Source organism: Rousettus aegyptiacus, unplaced genomic scaffold, assembly GCF_014176215.1.
Source record: "Rousettus aegyptiacus isolate mRouAeg1 unplaced genomic scaffold, mRouAeg1.p scaffold_m13_p_2, whole genome shotgun sequence".
NCBI classification, from domain to species: Eukaryota; Metazoa; Chordata; class Mammalia; order Chiroptera; family Pteropodidae; genus Rousettus; species Rousettus aegyptiacus.
Window position 1 is genome coordinate 35570331 of NW_023416295.1, and position 25047 is coordinate 35595377.

Genomic DNA, 25047 nt, shown 5'->3' on the forward strand with positions numbered 1-25047 from the left:
ATGAAATAACATATGAATACAAAACAAAGTGAGATGACATTTTTTTAAGAGCAGGAAAGCAAATTGCTTTCATATCTGATACAACATGATGGCTTCAGAGGAGAATATTTATAAAGTGGTCTAAATTTCAAACTCATTCACAAAAGTATAGGAGCAGAAATAGAACTGTAACATCAAAATTTCTCTTCTCACCTCCTAAAGTGAATGCCTCATGAGGAAATAGATGATATGACTTTCTAAATATTATGTATTTCTTGGTGTTTTTATATTAGACATGTATTGAACTGGAAATATCCTCAATCTTATTGAAAGCTTCAGTTCCTATGGGCTGTCACGCAGTTAGTTGTCTCATACTACATATCAGTCCATGGAAGGCAAAAATAGCCCCCTCTCCAATATCTGTTATGATGTAATGACTCTTTTCACTCTAAGAGACCATCATGTAGCTTATTCAATGTATTATATGTCTGTACTCTAACCTAATTGCCCAAGTTTATCCTGGTTGCCAAATTAATCAGTCAAATAAGACAATTTCTGTTGGAAAAAGAGGTTCGACCATTAATTATGTTAATCCATGTTCATATAACAATCATCTCACTTCTGACTTCTTAAGCAGACAAGATTTGCAGCCCTGTCATAATTGGGTCACCTGAATAAAATAAGGGCAGCCTCTTTTTTCCCAGATACCTCTTTGCTTTATTCTCAAGTGAACTGTGCATTCTGGGAAAGTCCCTTAGTTTGGTGCCAGAGGTGTTTACTTTTGGGGGGGCATTACACCATAATAAAATTGCAGATGGCACAAAGTCTGCTTTTTTTTTTTTTTTTCATAAAATGCGAGAAGGGTGATAATTTAAGAAGTAGGGAAAGATGCTCCCCAATTTTCTGAAAGAACACATATGGAGTTGAAAATTTGGAAAATATAGAGTTGAAAATCTGAAATAGTGGTTTTCTTAAAATTTTTTCTGTTTTTACATTTTTTGACAAGTATTTGTTTATCCCAAGTATACAGATAGCCCTGTGCGAAGACTGCTGGTTTAAGAAACATGCTAAATTCTAGAGGTGATCACTCCTATATTCCAGCAATCTAGTAATAGGGCAAGAGAGGAGGGATGAAGTGTGAAATTGGGGAAAAATAAACATTCTTTTCAGTTCAATTTACTAATAAGTAAATAAAGGAAATTTTTAAGTAATTTAGAAGTAAAATGATAAATAAAAATGTTTTTTCAAAGGTACTTTTTTTCTTATCTTGGATAGCATGAATTTTCAAACACCATTGTTTTATAATAAATATTTTTAAAAAATAATACCATGGTTATTCTTGACAGGGTGATCGTGGAGACCCTGGGCCTGCTGGTCTTCCAGGCTCTCAGGGTGCCCCTGGAACCCCTGGCCCTGTTGGTGCTCCAGGAGATGCAGGACAGAGAGGAGATCCGGTAAAAAGAGTCAATTTCACACTGACAGTTATAAACAGCAGTATTCTATGTAATGAACTGCATATCTGCATGCATACAACCATACATGTGAAGTTGATTAAAGGCTCAAAACAAAGAAACAAATGGTCGATTATGAGTTAATTTTAATTTTGTATTAGTCTTAGAGGAAAACATTTGATTCTAATAGGTATTCAAAAATTTTGATGCTTTGACTTTCATTACCTAAAAATGTTTTGGTTTATGGGAAATCATGTTAAATGTAAACAAGTGATGATGTCTTACCATAATCAACTAAGGTAATCATTCAGTTAAGTCAGTTAATAAAATCGACTATTGAATTGTCATTGGAGTTTTGTGACTACAGCCTTATATATAGAGACATTAACCTGATATTAATCAATTAGCCCTAGGAGTAGACATAGATACAAGTAAATATATATTTATGTAGTCTCCAACTACAAACACATGTTTTTTGAATTCCATATCTATGTAGCATATGCATATTTTGTTTACATATTAATTTTTGTGAAAATTTCTTCTAGGGTTCACGGGGTCCTATAGGACCACCTGGTCGAGCTGGGAAACGTGGCTTACATGTATGTTCTTTGTTTTTCTTAAAAATATTTGTCTTCTTGCATAAAATATGCTCCCAAAGAAAAAGTGCAATATAAGATTCACAAATGAAAATTACCAAATTTCTCAAGCTTTGGACAAAAATATTAATTTAAAATAATACCTAAGAGGTCATATTTGTTTTTATAATTTTTACATTGCTCCTCTGATTTTAAGTATGAATTCTTTCAAATAGTCTTTTAGAGGCACAGTTGTCTCCAAAAAATAATAGGAATAATAGTCCTCTTCTCTCAAAGATTTTATAAAAACCACATGAAAATAGTTTAAAAGCTCTTTGTAAACTTGAAAAGTGCTATTTAAGTATTACATTTTATTTTCAACTAGACTGCTCTGCCCATGTTCTGATCTTTTTGCTATTTGCAGTTGCTTCCAGGTTAATGATTATTATACAGATGTCATACTATGAATAAATCATCTCTCATAGGCACTCCACTAGGTCATGTTCTTTTTACACCCATTCTATAAATCAGTATCTATATTCATGAAGAAAACATTTGAGCCTTAAAATTATGGCTTATTATGAAATCATAATTCTCAGTTTTGATAAGCTTGACTGAAGATTTCATAGTTACATAGCTTGTCAAGAGAATGGTTTTCTAAGAGTTACAAAAACAAAGTGGTTTTGTTTTTCATGATTAATTTAATTTAGTTAATAATTTAAATAGGCGTTCTCTGGTTTAGTTATTTTCAATTGTGAAATTTGGGGCAATAAAAAAATCTCTCTAACATTATGAAAACATTCAGACTGATTTTAGTATTTAAATTTATATTATTATATACAACATGAAAAGTTATTGAGATGTTGTCTTTTTATTATGAAAAGATTTCCATACAGTTTAACAATTAGGATATCCAAATTAAAATTTAAAAACCGAACCAAAAAAAAAAAAAAGAAAGAACAAAAAACTAGAAAGAGAAAAATTAGCCTGAGAGCCCATCTGTTTGATATCTTCATTCTCCAAAGTCAGATTGAGAAAGTTTCAATTCTCTTTTAGGAAAACTTTAAAGACAACAGAAGCTGCCTGTATATTAGGTAACCCTAGCTGCTTGTCAATTTACTGTAAACCACAGGCCCCCTGGAGCTGCATTTAGTCCCCCAACACTTTAAAAAAGAAAGACGCCTGAGATGATCAAAATAATTGGATAATTTTCACATCTTCTCTCGATGATGTTGCTTCTATTCTGTAATAGGTTGCTTAATTATTGCTTTTGTTTAGTTTCTTAAGACCAGGATTGATAGATTTGGGTATAGAAATTGCCAATATGAGGATAACAGTTTCTTTATGTTTTTTATAGAGGAGAGTGGCTTAATGGTGATATCACACTTGCGTTATCTCAGACAGTTCTTGCCAATTATTATTTTCTCCTTGTTTTATTTAGATATAATTGACATATAACACTGGGCTAGTTTAAGATGTACAATATAATGATTTGATATATATATATAGTGAAATTATTACCACAGTAAGTTTAATTAACAAACATCATCTCATATAGTTGCAAATTTTATTTTATTAAGGGGAGAACTTCTAAGGTCTACTCTTTCAGCAACTTTCAAATATAGTCAGTTTTTTAATATACTCCCAGCTGTCATGTCTAGTTAGTTTATTTGCATATACAAATTTAATAAGCATTTTATTCTGGAAGGTAACATACATAAATAAGAACTTATGTTTTAATTTAAAAGAATCTATATATATTGTGGCGATATTTTTACATAACAATATCAGCCAAAAATGTGAAATAATAGTTTTTGGAAAATGTCTTAGATAGGCTTGATCAAACCTAAAAATACCTCATTCTAGTATGAATGTAAGATAAAACATTTAAAAAACTAAGTCTTCAGGAAAATATTATGTTCCTTAAAAAAATAAAGATTCCTAGGTCTAATTATAATTAGGTAAATAAATATGTTAGATCGTATAAAATATGGTATTCAAAATTATAGTAAATATAATTGTAAAAGGTAAAATTGTAGTAAATTGTAGTCTCAACAAGACATATTCATGCCATGACTATATTTCTAGGGACCCCAAGGGCCTCGTGGCGACAAAGGTGATCATGGAGACCGAGGTGACCGAGGTCAGAAGGGTCACAGAGGCTTTACTGGTCTTCAGGGTCTTCCTGGGCCTCCTGTAAGTAATTTAAGTATTATTTGCCGTCCATGTGAAAATACATGGATAACTTGACATGAGGATTTGTCTTTAAAATGGATGGACTTTTTGAATCTTATTTTTATTTCAAAGAACATCTTGGTGAATAATTAGTTATACAGCTACCCAAGATAAGATGTAAATTTAAGAAATAAAGCAAAAGTACATATGCATCATTACTCCTATAGTTGTCTTTAGTATTGGTCAACTCATAAAGACATCGTAGACAGCGATGACTTTATGAAAGCAGTTTATGCTGCTAATGTCAATAACAACACATTTTACAAAGCTGAGACAAGCAGAATGTAGGATGTAAATATTTTGGTAACGTTTAAAAATTTTTTCCTACTTAGGGTCCAAATGGTGAACAAGGCAGTGCTGGAATCCCGGGACCATTTGGCCCAAGAGTAAGTAACAAAACTTAACAAGTTGCAGATGTAACTATTTTCAGAGAGATACTGCTAGTGCTTGAGTATCATTTTCATGGATTGTAGCTGGGATCACCCAAGTTCTCTACTGCTGGCAGCAGACATATGAGACAAATCATTCAGCACAATTAACTTATGTAGAAATATCTTGAAATATGACATATTACTTTATGGCCTCACATTTAAATTATCCTACTTAGGGTAAATATATTCATTAGTTGATTTTCTTACAGATTTTGTAAACATAATAAACATTTAATGTTTTTTGAATGTAGAAATACCCAGTAGATTGAATGATTTCCCACCTAGATTATCCTACAAAAATAGTTGCCAAAACTGTAATCAGTTGCTTATGAGTTATTATCTAACAATTTACAAACATCTATATTGGAGTAGTTCCATAAGGGTAAGTATGCCAATATATTTTTTAAATTGTTTGAAAAATGCTAAGTAATTATTTTCAACCAATGGAAAAAGGAAGATTCTACTATTTCTTGGACCACCTTGATTGACACCTTGAAAGTCAATCACTTAAAAAAATGTACAATAATTTGGGAGGTAGTAAGGGAAAGTGTTTTGCTGAGAATGTGATGAATCATATGAAAGAAGTACAATATGGAATGACAGGAGAAGTATTTACACTGAAAAGATCACGGAGACTTTCACAGAAGCAGCTTTTGAGACCTACCCTTCTTCTTATATTAAAAACCAAGACCAAACCAACAAACAAAAAAACCTTTTTTTTTTTTTTTTGGTAGAAAAGTCTTTTATAAAAAAAATCAAAGAATTCATTTGAGGAAGAGCATTCAATGCACAGAAAAGCTATTCAGGGATAAAATGTTTTTCTATGGTACTTGCATATGGATGAAGTTGTTCAGTTGGTTCATTTTCTTACTCTGTGTTAATTGAAATTTCTATTAAACTCTCACTCCTTGAGATTCACTCCTAGGAATTCTATATTAGTATTAAGCCTACCTCTAATAGGTCATTAATGTAATAAGACAATTGGCAGACATTTAGGAAAATCATTAGAAAGAATTTCTGCTGTGTTTAAATGCAGTATAAGCAAATCATACATAAATATGAGAATTAAAGTTACTAGGATGGGATGAGATTCTGGGGTATAAGCAAAGAAATTTAATTTATACTTGTATCAAACACTTCAACTTCTATCATTTTCTTAATGTTAGTTTATAGAATTTCTAGTTAAGTTTACAATACATGAGATTTGATAAAGCAGCTCCTACTAGTAAAAGTAGATGACTAGTCCAGTAAAGCTTTTAACTGTTACTGGTCTTTTACCATTCATGGATGATAGAGAGTTTAGTAAATATTAGAAAGTGCCGGAACTCCATTTATTAGTCATTAGGAATCCGAATCTGAGAAATCACTGTGATAGCTCCATAAGGAAAATAGCCCTTTGATTAGAGAAAGTTATTGTGAAAGTTTTCTCACAGAATCTAAAATATAGCTTTTGTTTCTTATAGGGTCCTCCTGGCCCAGTTGGTCCTTCAGGTAAAGAAGGAAACCCTGGGCCTCTTGGGCCTATTGGCCCTCCCGGTGTGCGGGGCAGTGTCGGAGAAGCGGGACCTGAGGTAAAATCACAGAGATTTGCATGTAAATAACTCTGCTGGTTCTCATAGCTTGGATTCTATCCAAGAAATATCTTTGTAACCCAACATACGAGAGATGGAAGGAACTCTGAAAACAAACCTAAAAGTCAAACGAGAGCTCGTCTCTGTATAAGTAGCTATTTCAAATATTGTTAATACAGGTTATTCAGAGTATATAAAATCAGAGTCCAAGCTACCTAGGCCTTGATTTCATGTGATACCAGTGAGAGCAAATAGCAAGTTATGATGGTATTTATAATGAAACTTATGAAAATGTTGCTGTGCTTTAAATGGCAATATACTAAAGGTGAGATTTGAGGAATGTAGTCATCATGAAAATGCTAGGAAGTGAAGAGTGTGAAATTAAAGTTTTTCTATATTGAAAATTACATTCAGAAAAGATTTTGATTAAAACTTTTCATTAAAAATTCTAATAGTATCAACTTAAAGATTATTTAAAGCTATAAATTATATGAGTCTGACTTCCCAGGTCTTTGAGAAATATCCTCACATATCTGCCATGCACACATATACATGTGTGCATGTGTATATATGAGTTTATGCTTCTTTCTTTGGTGTTTCTTTCTCTTTGGTCTTATTTACCTCTCCCTCTTTATTCTGTCTCTTCCCTTATTGGCAATACCAAATATTTGTTATTTGGTCAAAAAGTCTCATATTTCCTATTGTCAAAAGGAATATTTCCTATTTATTTTTCTGTGAATGGACAACAGCTACAGAATTGGAATAACCCAGACTTATGTAGCTCTTGATTGACTTTATCTTGTAGTTTAGTGGTCCATGATAGAAAAAAAAATCTCTTCCCCCAAGATTAGCATAAAAGAATGCATGAAATCATGATAAGACCGTTAAAAAAAATGATTTAACAGTCTCTTGAGGGTGAGGATATATTGGCACTCAAAGTTGAAGCGACTCGTCCAGAGACATATGACAAGTGACAGAGCCAGTATTAGAACTCCAGCCTTCTGCCTGCCATGGCTGTGCTCCCCACGTGAGGTGTGGACCACACCTATCTTCAGTCTGTTGGCTGATTCTCTCAAGTTGCTGAGTTCTTCTTGGGAAAATGCAGAAGGAAATTAATAAAGAGGATCCATTTTCTAGCCTTTGCCACTTTTTGTGCTTACCTCCCTTTCACTCCAAAAATTCTTACTTAGCAAAAGAGAGAGCTCTTTATTTTTGTTAATAAAAAGGCTAAAAAGAACATTCTTCAAATCTGTTTAGTACAGAGAATTTTGATCTACACCATAATTAACACACATAAAAAGACTTCCTGTGCTTTTCCCCTTATTTGGAAATAGGGGGAAATTGTCTCGTAAGCATCTCTTGTGGGTAGTTTCTTGGTATCGATGTGTAGTTTTCTAGAACTAGAACCCACAATTCCTCTGTGTTTCCTCTTTCGGCATCTGTCCATAAATTCTTTTAAAACATTTTAGTTGTGCCTTGCCCAAGATCATTTGAAAGTGAATGTAGATATCTACATATTTTTAACATAAAATATATTGCATATTCAAGGTAAACATCAGAGCAAATTTTTTATGCTTTGATCTTTATGTATCTCAGATGCTGATTTACAGATGTTGCCTGAAAAACAGTTATGCATCATTTCTCATCCTTTGAATGTTATAGGTTGACAGGCCAGAACCATGTAGTTAAAAGAGGACATGAGTCATAGTTGTCTTAGTACTGTCAATTGGGGTGTTACATTGGGACTCCCTGTGCACCAAGTCCCATTAATGCCTGTTGTCCAATAGAAAAATAAAAAGAAAAAATATGTTAACTTTATTCCAATGTTTTAAAAATTAGGGTCCTCCTGGTGAACCTGGCCCACCTGGCCCTCCAGGTCCCCCTGGCCACCTTACAGCTGCTCTTGGGGATATCATGGGGCACTATGATGAGAGCATGTCAGATCCACTTCCAGAGTTTACTGAAGATCAGGCAGCTCCTGACGACAAAAACAAAACTGACCCTGGGGTCCATGCTACCCTGAAGTCACTCAGTAGTCAGATTGAAACTATGCGCAGCCCTGATGGCTCTAAAAAGCACCCAGCTCGGACTTGTGATGACTTAAAGCTTTGCCATTCTGCAAAGCAAAGCGGTAAGTAGACAGCTGCCCATTGAGCAATGTCCTTGTTTCTGATTGTGTTATTTTCAACTGCATTCCAAAAATATTTATTGACTGCATTCCAAAAATATTAAGTGACAGTTACAAGAGATAAAATGGTAGACATGTCGCAGAGTTTGCGGTTTAGTGGTAGGGACAGTCAATGACATGAAAATTTATAGGATGAGATAGGTACTATAATACAGAACATAGTCTATTAGTGATCCAGTTTCCTGGTGGTAATTACATTTCCATCCAGAAGTCTTAAAATATTGGTAATTTTGTGATGATATAAATGTAGAAAATACTTGCTTAAGCAAGGCTAACATTTATTTACCTACATGACTTCTCAGGGACTTAATATGCTAACGTATATTGTTGGATCAAGAGTAGAATAGTTTATTTCTCAAATTTGTTTGATTATGAAATTCCTTTCATATAGTTTAATATTCTGTGAATATCACTTTAGGAATCTCCGCTGGCAGGATTATGTTACAATGATGTTCTAAAGTATTTTGGAATTAATTTTTCTGTCCTAGTTGCATAAACCATGCCTAAAGTTTACATCATTCTGCCATTTTGATTAATTTGACAAGATTTGGAGAAGAAGGATTCTAGACCATAGGAATGAGCTATGAAATGCTTAAGAGTTTCAGTTAACTTTGAAATGACATTGACAAGGATAGCTAAAATTATCTTTGAAGATGAGACAATTTGATTCTCAACTCTATACACTCCAGCACTGTGCCCTTATTTCTTTTAAAATGTAGTTTTTCACGCACACATATAATATACATGTATACCACATGTAATACATATACAAGCAAATATGTACATATAGAAATATGCACAAATGTATATTTGTTTGTGTATTTATGTGACTTTATGTTCAGCACCAAGTACGAACTTGGTATATTGCCTGTTTCAAGAATCTCTTATATATGAGATCAATTTTAAATAGGGTCAGTTAGATAATTTATAGCATTCTAATTGTAGTTCAACTCATATACTTACTTTATTCACAGATTTGACAGTACATGATTTTATCACATTCCAATTATAATTTGCTTTAAAATATTGTCTTTTTAAGTTTAATGGACACACATTCATTTTGGCAAAGCTACTTAATACCTAAATTATCTTTTTTTTGATATAATGTTCTCACCTATAAAATGGAGATAATGATATTTCCTTCACTTGTGTGTTTTGAGCCTTAAGTACATGATTTGGCTAAGTTCCTAAGAACAGTGCTTGACATGTAGAAAGGACCCAGATTCATAATAGTTACTTTTCTCTCACTGCAGAATATTTTCTTAACTGGATACTCTCTCATAAAAGAATCCTTAATCAATGAGTCCTGTTTTAGAATCCTCCATTAGTTCTGTTAGAGACTTATCACCATGTTTGAAATTCATTTTATTCAGTGAATATTTTTATTTTGGAAAATAGGTGAGTACTGGATTGATCCCAACCAGGGATCTGTTGAAGATGCAATCAAAGTATACTGCAACATGGAAACAGGAGAAACATGTATTTCAGCAAATCCATCCAGCGTACCACGTAAAACGTGGTGGGCCAGCAAATCTCCTGACCATAAGCCTGTTTGGTATGGTCTCGATATGAATAGAGGATCTCAGGTAATTTAATATGCTTTATTATTATTATTATATTTATTTAAGACTATGTGATTGGGCTTTTTTTGTCCAGATTTATCTTAACATGTTTATTTTAAAGTCATATATTCTCATTAGTTGCAATTGCAATATCATTGCTTAGACAGTTTTACGAGGAATTAAATTAACATAAATTCTGAATGATAACTTTCCCATTGATGGAATGTAGAAAAGTAATTATTTTTGATTAGTTTTGTTATTTTTGATTAGTTTTGATCAGTCATACTGATGTGGAGAATACTTGTAGGGATTTTGCCACAATTAAAAGACAGGGATCGTATTTACTGTCAGGAGACCTAGATGACTTGTCCCTGGATCTCTTACTGACTTTTGCAACTTAGCAAGTCATCTAACCTTTGGAGCCTCAGATTTTTCATTTTAACGTCAGGGTGATAATATTTATTTCATAGTCTCCCTGTAAATATAAAATGCTTACTATAGTATCTAGTACATAGTAAGTTATAAATAAATATTAGATAATTACTATAATAGCATTTTAAATCATTGAATCACTTTGCAAACATTGTAGTATTATTTAAATTTAATGCATTTTTATAATTATATGAATTCTGTTAGTATTTCTCTGAGTCCAATCTCTTCTATATTTCTTTTCTGGTCCAGTACTGAGAATCTCAACCAACCTTGTTGCTTCCTATTTCAATATGAGTATTCCATTCTGGATTTCTTTATGGCAGCCTAACTCTGAAATTTTCATCTCACCTCTGTCTGATCTTTCCTCAGAACTCATGTTCATAATAAATATGATGTGCAGACATATGGGTGTGTGCAAGATATATTAGAATCTACCATTATTTAATGAGCAGAAAATTTTAAAATTAAAATACAACCAATTGAAATATAATTTAGTTAATAAAATAGTATGTAAAAAGCTTAAAAAGGAGCATTAGAAATAAAGCTAAAGTAGAAGATAAGTAGGAAAGAGCCTCGAGGAAATTATTTTTAATTATTTGTTTTTTAATAGCTAATGAAAGACCTATAATTTATATTTCCTACAAGTATATAACCATTGGGTTAAAATAGATTTTATATGAATAGTCAAGTCCTTATTATAATTAACAATAAAAACAGTGAGTTATTTTGATGCCCGATTAAATATCCAAGCCAATGCTTAAATTATATAACTTCTAAAAAGTAATATTCAAGACTTTTTTTAAAGAAATGGAGAAGCAGATTTAAAAATACTTAAACTTTCACTGGTGAGTTATAATTTTCATTGGTTTCTTTGCCTCTTATTTGAGGTAGTAAGGACAAAGATTCTTGTCTGCGATTATTCAGAACAATTTTAAAATATTTTTATATGTGTAGGTAAATATCTTGTAATGTGAAAGAATAAAAGTAATACTCTTCAAAATTGATTTGTCTGAAATCAACACACATACACATTCACACACACACACACACACACACACACACACACACACACACACACCACACTGTGAAAGCCTTCAGTGTTACATATAACAAAGACTTTTTTGTTTTTCCAGTTTGCTTATGGAGACCACCAGTCACCTAATGCAGCCATTACTCAAATGACCTTCTTGCGCCTTTTATCGAAAGAAGCCTCCCAGAATATTACTTACATCTGTAAAAACAGTGTAGGCTACATGGATGATCAAGCTAAGAACCTCAAGAAAGCTGTGGTTCTCAAAGGGTCAAATGACTTAGAAATCAAAGCAGAGGGAAATATTAGATTCCGATATATAGTTCTTCAAGATACTTGCTCAGTAAGTACTTTTGATCTATATTAATTTGAGAAAAAAACTATTCGTTAAAAATATTGTTATGGCACTCGAGATGGGAGTAATTTTACCCTATGTTTAGACACAACAGTTCGTCCATAGTTATTCTTAATTCATTAAAGCTAAGTTTCATGCTTTAAAATTCTTTGATTCTAAATATGATCAATCTGAGATACATTATATTTTTCACTGATTTGTATATTTTCCCCCTAACATATCTGTATATAAAAAAGAAAGATATTTAATGACAAATTATAGTTTCGTTTATGTTGTCTATGCCCATTTGGGAAGTTGCAAAAGAACAAAGGTCATTTCCTCAATTTAAAGGATGAAAGAAATGTCTGTCAGTCTTGCTAATATCTCACTTTGTTAGCAGTGCTCTTAAGTGATAGTCTTAAAAAAAAATCATTGCTTTTGCATTATAAAAATGGGCTTGGATGTTGCTGCCTAACACCTTTGGAAGAATTTGTATGTACTATTGACCCATTGCACAATTTAATTCCAGAAACGAAATGGAAATGTGGGCAAGACCGTCTTTGAATATAGAACACAAAATGTGGCACGCTTGCCCATCATAGATCTTGCCCCTGTGGATGTTGGCAGCACAGACCAAGAATTTGGCATTGAAATTGGGCCAGTTTGTTTTGTGTAAAGCAAGCCGAGATACATCGACAATGAGCAACACCTTCACCATCAATGACCACCACCGTTCACAAGAACTTTGACTGTTCGAAGCTGATCCTGAGACTCTTGAAGTAATGGCTGATTCTGCATCAGCATTGTATATATGGTCTTAAGTGCCTGGCCTCCTTATCCTTCAGAATATTTATTTTACTTACAATCTTCAAGTTTCAATTGATTTAAAATATTTTTCAATACAAGAGTTTAGGTTTAAGATGACCAGTGACAATGACCACCTTTTAAAAAAGTAAACTGATTGAATAAATAAATCTTTGTTTTCTTCAGTTTATTTCAAAGTAATGACAAAGTTGCTTAGTATTTATGAGAAAACTTCTCTTCCTGGCAGGTAGCTTAAAGAGTGGGGTATGTAGAACTATAACACATGTTTATTTCATTTGGCTGCAATTTGAAAAATAGAAAGTAGTGCCCTTTTGTGAGCTCTCATTCCCAGATTATTAATTAAAAATGAAATCAAAATGTTTATCCTCGTGATTGAAACTCTCATGCATTCCTTGATATTGTATAACTATTATAGAGACTCTTTAAAGAGAATCTTGAAAAAAATAGTTTCTCACTGTCTTAAATGGAATTTTTTAAATAATATATATTCAATGGAATTTCTTGAAAACAAAGTGGTCTTAGATTTTATAAAGTGTGGTAAGTTTAGACTTTTTTATCTTTCAAAGTTAAAGTTACCTTTCCCTCTTGACTCAGTCTATCAATATAGATAGAAGTTATGTGATTTACCATTGGATACATTTGCACTTTCTTATTTAAGACATTGAATGCAAAAAATTTAAACATACAGCTTTATAAACATGTGTCCAGGACCCAAAGTTGAGAGTCTTCCACATGTGCAGTCTCATCATTCTGGAGCCTATATAATGAAGAAAAAGATTTAGAAACTTGGAGCTGTGGAGCTAACTCTAAGCAAATGTGATGATTGGAAATAGAACATTTGGCCTCTGAACTCTCATAGGAAAAATGACCCAACATTTCTTAGCATGAGCTACCTCATCTCTAGAAGCTGGGATGGACTTACTATTCTTGTTTATATTTTAGATACTAAAAGGTGCTATGCTTCTGTTATTATTCCAAGACTGGAGATAGGCAGAGCTAAAATGTATTATTATTTTTTCTTTAATGATGGTGCTAAAATTCCTTCTATAAGATTCTTTTAAAATAAAGATGGTTTCATCAATACCATTTGTGAAAGCATAACTATTAGACTACCCGTTTCTGAAAGAAGGAGCATTGTTCCAGTGCCTTTCCCCCTGTTCATCTGTCATACTGTATCTAGAATGTTTTGTAATATCTGCACGTTTCTTAGATCAGAATATGTAGGTCCCCTTGTGTTTCAAGGTTTTTTTTTTCTTCCTTAATTGCATTTGTTGGCTCCATTTTTATTTTTTCTTTGAAAATAAACAACTGGGACCATCCCAAAGGACAAGCCATGCACACAACTTTAGTCATGTATCTCTGCAAAGCATCGAATTAAATGCACGCTTTTGTCACGTCAATGATTTTTGTTTTGTGGAATTCCTTTAATCATATTAGATCCATTTCATTTACAATAGTGAAAAGTAAGGTGTTGCGGTATTCTGTTTTCCATTTGTTTAAAAGATAAAACAACAATTATCTTCCCCTATGTATAGTCTTGGTTTATATATTAAAATCAATTTGCAACATCAATCACGAAGGCAACATGACACTAATTATCACTGTCTATGCCCTTAAAAATCTCAGGGTAGTATTATTGATAAAAAAGAAAATCAAATGATTTTTCATGGTTGAATAAACTGTGATAATAAAACATATGTCTCAGAGTGTATCACATATGAATTTAGCCTAAATGCTTTCAGAGTTTTATTTCAATATTTATTGAACAACATTGTTTTTTTCCAAATTGGTTATTATTTGAGCTCTATATATTGAATTTGAATATTATATATCTAAAGACATTTGTGAGCTGTTTTATTAAAACTTCTTTTGAGTTCAACCTAAACAGGTTGTATAAATTCAGGTATATGAACCAGAAACATGCATTGATTCTCATAAGTCAAAAAACCATAATAATCTCCAACTATAGAAATATTCTTATTTGGAGCTCAAGAATGTACAATTAAAAGACTGCCTCAGATAATTTCAAAGGCTCTCAAATTTCTTGCCTGAATTCTAGTTCTATAGGTCTCATTGGACTAGTGGACTTCTCTACCTTCATGCCCAACAGACACCTCAGACCTTACATGCTCAAAAGTAAAATAATCTACGTGTTGGGAGGATGGTAACATTAATTATCAATTTATTTAAAAATACAAACGAAAATTTCCAAAATTAACCTAAATGAAGAAAAATAGCAAAGAAAGCACAACGATCAAAAAGTCTCAAACTCATAACACAAAATTTGGCAAATTATGGCTAGGTTCAATATAATATGCTCCCAATTGAAAAGGAAGTCAAAGAAATTATAGAAAACATTCCTCTCAAGAGAATGGTGTTTTATAGCAGAAAGAAAGTGTAAAAAAATCTGGGGGAAAAAAATGATTGTAATTACCATACTGAGAGTTTTTATCCCACTATGAATAAAAAGCATCTCGTGATAATTTTTTCTTCGAAAGTATGAAGATTTCAGGAGAGACTAAGAATGATCTCTAAAAAGCTAACTTGGGGGCTGAGGCCCAAGAGCAGCAAACTGAGGCAATGATGCATCAGTGAAAAACAAAAGGCCATGGAACATGGGGCATGCCAGTAAGTTTGTTTTTTATCAAAATGGCTGGCTTATGCAAGAAGAGGTTTTCTTCTCAGCCTCCTTTATCAATGCATTATTTTCTCCAATATTTAAGTTTCGGCATTCCCCAAGAATCAGTCTTTCTCACTTAACCTTCATACTCAATAGTCTCTCATCACTGGCTTGTATCCATGCCCATGGCTTTACTTACTACCTATATGTCAACAACTTCAAATGCATATATATAGCCCCAATCTCTCATTGGAGCTCAAGAAATGCATATATAAATATTGAACCCAACATCTTCATTGAGTTTCAAAGGTACTTGTAGCTTAGTAAGTTAAAGAAAATTCATGATATTTCTATCTCAAAGCTGACTTGTGTTCTGTGTTCTCTATCTCAGGTAATAGCCTCATCATCCATCCATTTAGGCAGGCCAGGAACCTGGGAGTCATTTCTCCCTTACCATGCCAGAATCCTAGCATTGCTGATATTTGCAGTTTTACCTAAATGTTCCTTAAGGCCAAACTCTTCTCTACATCTCCAATGCCACCATGTTAGTCCACATTATAATTATTTCTCACCTGGGTTCCTTCAATAGCCTTCTAGTAGGCTTTCATGGCTCCATTCTTGGCTTCTTCTGATCCACTGTTCCCATGAGAGCCAGAGTGGCCAATTTAAATATAAATCTGCGTATGTCATCTCACTCTCTCCCCCACCCAATACAAGACACACACATGCACACACACATCTTTAAAAGCTTCAGTCGTGTCTGCTATAGCTTTTTAAAAATTTTGTTAAATTTAAATTTATTACAATGACATTGATTAATAAAATTATACAAATTTCAAGTACCCAATTCAATATCACATCATCTGTATATTATATTGTGTGTTCACCACCTAAATTCAAAATGGTGTTTTCTTGAATAAAGACAAAAATTCTTAAATCTATGAAGCTCTGGTGGACCTGACCCCTGCCTACTTCTCACGCTTTATTTTGCCACTATCATTCTTTCTACTTTACACACAGTGGATTTCTGTTCATTTTCTAAAAGCCAGATACCTCATCATGTCAAAAGTATTTGCATATGTATTCCCCTTGCCCAGTTTACTTGCACTCATCAGTTAAAACTCTACTCAACGCTACATCCTCACAAAATTCTACCTAGATTCCTCATTTTTCACTACCACCTGGATTAACATTCCCTGTTGTAAATTTTCATGGCATTCTGTACTTTTCTTTACAAATTATAATGGTTTATGTAGTTGTATGATTACTTGATTAGTGTCGGTCTTCTCTATTGTTACGAGGGCAGGGACTGTTTACAAGGATCCAACATACTGCTTGATATTTGTGTTTGTTCAAAATACATGTATTGAGTGAATAATGAGAAATTATATACTATGTAACTAGAAAAGTATATTTAGAGAGTATTTGTACTTGATTTTTGTACTAGTGTGAAGCATGTGTTAATATTACTACTGTATTATTATTATTATTTTTATTAGTATTATGGGTAGAAAACATAATAGATGATTCTATCCACAATGACAATAGAAACATACAATGCTAAGGACTAAAGATGACAAGAAATTTCTAGAACTTGACTGAAAGAAACTGTTAACATTTGACTGAGATATGTAAAATAAGATTTAAAAAATGGAAATAAATATGCCTATTGTCACACAAGGAAGCTCAATACTTAAAAATCTAATTATTTTTTCTAAATTGATACAGAAATACAATTCCACTCAAAATCCCTATAGAGTCTTAAAACATGGAACATTACAAAACCATTCTAAAACTCATTGGAATAAAAAATGTGTAAGAAAAATGATAAGGAATCCCCTATGAAACCAAAAATATTGAGTAAAAATGGGTCCCTGGCCCTACTAGATATAAAAAATATAATAAGGGCTACTGGCAATTGTGAAAAAAAAGTATTTAGAAATGAATCCATCTATCTATATTAGAATTTAATATGTAATTAAACTAATTCTCATTTATTCAGTAAATGGTATTACAGAAACTTGAGACATTTATCATTTTAAAGCATATTTTCTTTCTTAATCTTTAAACCAAAACATTTTCCAAAAGGACTAAATATTTCAATTAAAAAATTCTTTAAGTATATTACCATAAATTTTTTAAAGTAGTTTGATAATCTTGGAATGGAAATGAATATAAATATGTAAATAATAAAGTAAAATGTTGAAGGATCACTTTCTAACGTATATTTTAAATTTACATTATAAAACTCTCAGGTGTGCTCAAACTGGGAAAAATTTTGTTATGATTATGACAGAAAAGTCTTAATATACTTTGTCTATGAAAGCCCTTAGGAACCATTAAGAAAAAACAAATAAAAGTATGCAAAATCCTACATAGATAACTCCACAAAAGCCATACTACAAAGATCAATAAGCACGTGGAAGATATTTAATATTGTTAGAAACAAAAAATGCAACTGAAAAACCAAGATATTAGATTCTACCTGTTTTTGACAAATATTAAAATGTCTGTATTAGGTATAAAAGAAAATGTAGGAAAATATTTATATATGTTTTGTTTGTTTGTTTGTTTTCCACTGGATATAGAAAGTATAGTTAAACTCATTTTCTCAAATTGGTTTAATCAGAGTTCCTGTAAATGTGAGAAGAAAGTGTGGCCCAATGTAAGCTGCGAGTAGGAGAGAGAGCAGGATACACTAGGGTATTTTCTAGGATCGTTTTTTTTTCTGGATGACAAGTAACAGATATAATTTGTAAACAAATTCAAATACAGATATTAAATAGAGTAAAACTTAAAACCAATGTGGCAAAACCAACTTCACAATAGTGGCAGATTAATTTAGACTACACCCATCTGTTGTTGGGCACATGTAAGGAGGTTGGTATTTTTCATGTCGAATGTAAAATGATTATCCAGTCAATGCTACAGGTGGTCACTCCATGCTTTATATGCTGTTTTACCATTTAGTGGGGGAACATATAACAACACATCAACTGAATTGAATAACTACATAGTGATAACTGACCTTAACGAAGTATGCATGGCAGAACCACAGGACTGAGTCATCTAAACTAGGCTGGGATTTGAAAGGAGAGAAAGCAAGAAAAAGGTTTTTCTTAATGAGTCTTGAGGGAGAAAGACAATGTCTTGAGCAATAAAGGCATACCAGATGTGAAGAACAAATAGATCAAGGCGCGGAGTTCTTAAAAGATAGGACTTGTTTGGGAAAATGGCCATGGCAGTAGATTACATGTAAGGGGCCGTTGGGAAATAAAGAAGTAAGGAGAGATATCATGAAAGGACTTTAATGCCAAGCCAAAGAAATTAAAAGTTATTCTGAAGGTGTTTTTTTGTTTTTGTTTTTGTTTTTGTTTTTATTTTTGTTTTAGGAAACTCTTTTTGGCTCTCAGCTGAGAATAGGGCATTTGTGGCTATCACAAAAATTGGGACATATACTAGGCATTTTGTGAATGGGCCAAAGATATTGAATATCTTGCATGCAGATCAATCCCTATAAAAAAAATGTGAAGTACCCAAAATGTCAGTAGAACTTTTACTGCCAGATATTGTAAGACATTAATTCCCATATTAAAAAGATCACCTTGGCAGCAGTACTCAAAAAATTTTCAACATGAGTGAAACTGAAAACAAAGAGATTAGTTAGAACAATGTTGGAGAAAAGGAAACAGGAAACTGTGAATGGAGAAAGATGGATTTGGGAGATATTCAAGAAACAGGATCAATAGCATCTGATGAAAAAGTGAGGGAGTGAGGCAGCAAGAAATTTAGGATTATCCTCAAGTTTTCTGGCTTGGGTAGCTGGATGGGAGAGGATGGCACTTACTAAGATAGGGAATAGAGAATAGGCTGAGGATATGTGTGATATATATTAGTGGAGCATCCAGGTGGAGATAGGTTGGGGTTATACCTGAAGATATGCAAGCCATCACATCGAGGATTTAGAGCTTTGAGTAGGAATGAGATCACTCAAGAAAGATGTAAAAGGAGATCAGTGAGCGAGGACAGACCACTGGGGAATCCTGATGTTTAAAGGGAAAAGACAGAAAGAAGAGAGCTCAATTCTAATCACTAGGAATAGTATGTTACTTATAGAATCCTGAATCTTGGTTGTTAAAGATAACCATAAACTTCATGGAAAAAAAGCTTGAAGCCACCTCTGATGCTATAATCTAGTTCATATTCTCATTTTTGCACTTTCATGACTAAACTCAAGAAAACCAATAGAACAAGTACAAAGAAAGATGAAAATTCTGTTTGAAAATCAATCTAGGCAAATCTAGTGAGGCTGGTATAATAGGAAACCCTAAGGATGTACTAATTTAGCATAATCCTATGTAATTTATACTTTTAATTTTCTGCCAGATTTTATTTTTTGCCATCAACAGACATCTCAAATAAATTTAATTCACAACAATGCCTTACCATGAGACTATCTTATAAGTAAAACAAAATGAAACAAAATGAAAAACAAAGGTTGCATTTAATTTTATCAAGGAATATGATTCACCACAATTTAGGGTGTGCATACCAAAAGCTTATGCATATAAACGATTATGGTTAAATGCCATCAGTACTATAAGAAATTGGTCTGCATATATGTGAAGTAAAAAAAAAATGTAAATTCAAATGGTAACAAATTGAGGAAGATAGAATTGAAATGTTAATATGAAAAATTTCCCCAGCAGTTGAAAATGTTATGAAATAGATCTTATAATGAAAGGCAGCTGGAGATATGAAAATCACATTTGTTAGCCACTTTAATGAGAAAAATGAAATAGCAATTGAAGACATCTGTAGTCAAAATGTAAGCTCTAAAGAATCACATAGGAAGCTGCTGTCCAAGCTCCTCCCTAAGACATCTGACATGTTTCTGTGCATACTGTGGGTTTTTACAAGCAGTAATTGCCTTCATTCCTTTAAGTCTATGCTCTTGATGACTCCACTGAAGACAGTCTCCATGTGACTTAAATTCAAGACAAAATTTGAAAATCAGATCCAAATCATTTTTATCAGTGATACCTTCCTTCTGTTCATTTTCCTCTCTGTGCTCATAGCCCTAGAATTAATCATGACCTTAGCCCTTAAAATGAAATCCTCCTTTTCTCCATTAAAAGATACAGGATACCAAATCAGACATTCGGTGATGCTTCCTGCACAGCCTCCCTTCCACCACATGCACATCATGCTGTCCTTTTCCCCTTTCCTTTGGAAGTTTTGCTCCCTAATGATTTCATCTGGAGCCAGATGATTTCATCAACCATCTGTATAAGGATGACTTCCAAATTTACTTTAGCTGCCCCTGACCTAGTATTTCTCCAATCAGTCACACATTTTATCATGTTCAACCACTCTTCCAAATAAATCACTGTCATGTTGAACTGCCACGTAGAAAGCCATGAGTAAGACTAGAGTTGTGTAATTTTCCACTTAGTCCTTTTTTAAACAGAAACGTCTCTTGTATGACTTTTGATGTCCTCTTGCTGTCCTCATTTTCCCCTTTTAACCTAATTTTTCCTGGCAAGTATGTCTGCATTCTATGATGCTTTCTTTAGTCCAGTCTGAAAAAAAATGTGCTCTGATTCCTTGCCAAGTTCCTTTAGTCTTATTTCCTTCTTCCATAAAATGCAGATTCATCCTTCCTTCATCCACAAGAAATGTCTCTTAATTGCCTGTAAATCCGATCCTATCTCTCCACACTTCCCTTGACCACGAGCTCTCCTCAAGCAACAGTATTCCAGTATTGAAAACCTATATACGGTTCTATATTGAAAAGCATCTTTAAAAAAAATAAATAAATAAAGCATCCTGTCATCTTGTTTTTCTGAGTTCTTTGTACCAGACTATATTCTCAACCTTATCTCTTATACCACCACATGAAATCTGTGCTCCATCTTAAAATGGGATAATTAAAATGTCCAATGCACGTCATAACTGCACATCTTTCTTTATAGTATTTAGGCGGACTTCTCTCTCTCCCTAAAAATGTTCTGTTACTTAAAATCTATTTCAAGTGCCACCCTCCTTATATATCCTTTCTTGAGGGCCTCCAAGTGGACAGGATTGTTCCTTCCTTGTGCCTTTCTAATACCTCATGTCTCTTGAGTACAACTTATGCTGAGTCTTGTGATATGTTATTTTCCACATGTCATGGGATCTCAAGCTCATTGAATTTTCAGGAGCACTGAATTCTGAGCCTTGCATTTAAGAGTTGCTCAATAATGTTACTGAATTGAAATAAAAGAATTTAGGTAGCTTGAGTTCTTCACTGTCCTATGGTCATGGAATAATCATTCATGCTTCTATCGTTCATCTTCTTTTGTTTCTTAGTCTGAAATGGCTTTCTTTTTTTACACTATTTACCCAAATCTTGCCCCTTCTTTATTGCACAACTCAATTTTTTATCGTCTTAAAGAAGATTGTCCTGACAGCATAATCACTGGACAATTTCTTTTTTAATCTACTATTGATATCTCTTATGGTTGGCCCAGCACAATTTAGCACTTAATTTTTCACCATTCTGAATGCATTTGCATCATTTCGTGTGGGTTCAACTTACCTATTCTAGACAACACATTCCTAAAGAGCAGCAATCATGTGTTATATTTCCCTATAGTGTTTAACAAAGTGCATAGCACAGAGTAGAAACTTTTGGTAGATAATATGTTGCTCCACCCATATTTTCTCTTCAAAACCAAACCATTGACCCATGAGTCCCTGGGAATATCTGTTACTGTGAACTCATAGTCATCCCCTCAGTAAGAATTTCCCACAGTCACCAAGACTGCCTTAATGAAGGTAATCCTCATTCCTTTCAGGTTCTGGTCCACAGTTGATTATAACAACTATAAGGGGACATCTCAGTTGTGGCCCATTGTGAAGCATAACTCTGAGGGGTGGGCCATCTTAGTTCCAGTTTCTTATAGAATTGCCTGAAACCTCAGTGTCAGTTGCATGTGGGCCAGCTCCTCTTCTCTCCAAACTTGCCTTTCTATATCTCCGAGATGACTCCTCAATAAATCTTCTACACATAAGTCTCTATCTTAGAGTCTGTTTCTGCAGAAGCTAATCTAAGACAGATCTTAAATCCTGTTATTTTCATTCTGACCTATTTAATTATGGAATGTTTCATTTGCAGGATTGAAACAAGCATAGCATTGCTTTCACATCATCACTAAACTGGTGTGAAATATAATAATTCTTATTTAAAAATTTTATGAACCACAAAAAGCCAGAATTCTGTTAATAAGAATCATGTCAATGTAGTTAACAGATGCCAAGTAATTCCGTGCATTTTAGTGAAAATATGAGTTTTAAAGGGAAATATGTTTTTGAAGACAGTTTAGAGAGATGACTAAAAAAAGGGAAGAGCAAAAATATCATCAGAGAAACATTTGTTTAAAAATATTGGACATAGATTTTTTTATCCATTATATTGACTCAACAAGTGATATTTCTGAATACCTTAGTTGAGGCAGACTGGGGAACATAAAGATTTGGGGAGAGATTTCATGGATGCTCTGTCTTATAGAACATTTTCACCAATATTGTATCAAGCTCACTTAGTGAGTTATGACTCAATGGAGAGTTATGTCTGAAAGGAAAATATTTTTCACAGTTTATGACTCACTTTAAAAATAAGCACATTCCTCTATGATAGAAACTAGACAAGTAAAATTTTAATATAAACTAGATAAAAATAAGTTAACTTTGATGCGATTTCTAACTTTGAAGCCATTACTTCTAAAAAACAGTTTTTTGTTTAATGCCAGTTTGAAGGTTAAAAGGGTTGTATTCAATTCTCTATCAAGAGAGAATGAAGCGACAATGACTTGGAGGATTGTATTATACTATTTGTCATCTATAGGACATAGGAAGACTCATAGAAACTCATTTGACCTCCTTTTAAAAATATATAAGTTGAAATATATCAATTCTAAGCTTATTATATTCTTTTAATATGCTATAATTCTAAAATTTAAACAACAACCCCCTTTTTTTTCCACTTTGTGTCCAGGTCACTGCATTTTCCTGCTTTTCGTTCTTTTCCTTCTCCATTTCCTTTGCTTTATTATCCTCATTCTCCAACCTATAAATAATGAAATACCCCAGTGTTCAGTCCTTATTTATTTTCTTCTTTCTTTCTAAATTCAACTACTTGATGATTGCATCTACTTCCATGATGTAAAAGCCATACCATGCTGAAACTCCTAAATGTATTTCTCCAACGTGGATCTCTCCTCTGACCTCCAGATTTTGTAGCTAATCACCATTTAAAATGTAACATGTCCAGCCTGAAATCTTGATTCCCTCAAATCTTTTATATTGCTACTCTATTCTATCTCAGCTACTGGCAACTCTTTTCCAGTTATTTAGGCCAGAAGTTTGGTATTCATGCTTGACATCTTCCTTTCTCTTAAACCACAAAACCAATTTGTTAACAATTCCTGTTGCTTCTGTATTCAAAATATATCCAGAACTTGACTTTTTTTTCTTTTTTTATTTTATCACTTCCACTATTACCATCCTGGTGGAATCTACCATGATCCTTAGCCCAGATTATTGTGACAGACTACTAACTGTTCTTATAGATTCTGCTCCAACACATCATTATCTCAAAAAAGTAGCCACTGCAACACTCTGCAAATCAGTTAATGCTCTCTGTTTGCTCGACGACTTCTCATCTCACTGAGCACAGAGACCAAAATCTTCAGAGTGGCCAAACAAAAGCTGGGTGACTATATAACATCATCAAATCAGAATACCTAATGCTAAATGTTATGATACATCAAGAAAACACTCATTAAAAAAAGAAAATACTCAGAAACTGGTGTTCTCCCAGACAAACCTGGGTCTTAAACTCTATAAAATCTGTCTCCCTTTCTATTTCTGTGTGCTTTTCTTGTACTCCTGTCCCAAGTGCTAACTGCATTGATCATGTTACCTTTGCTCTTCCTTGAATACATCAAGAACACCCCTTTTTAGACCTCTGCAATTACTGTTCCCTCTACCTGGAATGATCTCCTTTGAGATCTCCATATTGCTTGCTTCATGAAAGATACAGTCATGAGGCACTTAGCAGTGGTGATACATTCTAATAAATGCATTATTAAGTGATTTTTTTATCATTGTATAAACATCAGAAAGTGCACCTTCACAAATCTAGATGGTATAGTCTACACTATACCTAGTCTATACAGTATACCCTATTGCTGCTAGGCTACAAATCTATACGGCGTGTTACTATACTGAATATTGTAAGCAGTTGTAAAACAATGGTAAATGTTTGTGTATCTAAACATATCAAATATATAAAAAGTACAGTAAAGATTCACTATAAGGGACTAAAAATAGCATATCTATATAAGGTACTTACCATGAATGGGGCTTACGGGCCTGGAAGTTGCTTTGAGTGAGTCAGTGAATAAGTGGTGAGCGAACATGAAGGCTTGGGACATTACTGTCCACTACTGTAGATTTTATAAACACTGTACATTTAGGCTACACTAAAGTTATAAAACAACAAAAGATTGAATCAAGAACAAGAGAAATAATGCAATCAAGAGACACAGTAAACGGGAGATGTATGAGACTACAGCCAGGGTAAGATGGCACACTGTTTTACAGCAAAATCTTTTTACTAAACAGAAAGAATACATTCTAAATTAATAATGAAAAGTGTAATATAGTAAATACATAAACTGCTAGCAGTCCTTTATTATCATTATCATGTATTATGTACTGTACATAATCGTGCTATTTTATTACACAACTGGCAGCAGTAGGTATGTTT

At 33.1% G+C, this 25047-nt stretch overlaps 1 protein-coding gene across 1 annotated transcript in view; it reads left to right on the forward strand.

Moving 5' to 3' along the window:
• Positions 1-16910, forward strand: part of COL5A2 (collagen type V alpha 2 chain) — a 134253-nt gene extending 117343 nt beyond the window's left edge. Inside the window, exons 46-54 of the mRNA XM_016148931.2 lie at positions 1326-1433; positions 1976-2029; positions 4094-4201; positions 4573-4626; positions 6135-6242; positions 8082-8373; positions 9829-10016; positions 11558-11797; positions 12318-16910. Of these exons, the coding sequence (XP_016004417.1) occupies positions 1326-1433; positions 1976-2029; positions 4094-4201; positions 4573-4626; positions 6135-6242; positions 8082-8373; positions 9829-10016; positions 11558-11797; positions 12318-12464 (1299 nt within the window). The 3' untranslated portion in view covers positions 12465-16910. The remainder of the gene's footprint in view (positions 1-1325; positions 1434-1975; positions 2030-4093; positions 4202-4572; positions 4627-6134; positions 6243-8081; positions 8374-9828; positions 10017-11557; positions 11798-12317) is intronic.
• Positions 16911-25047: the final 8137 nt, after the last annotated feature.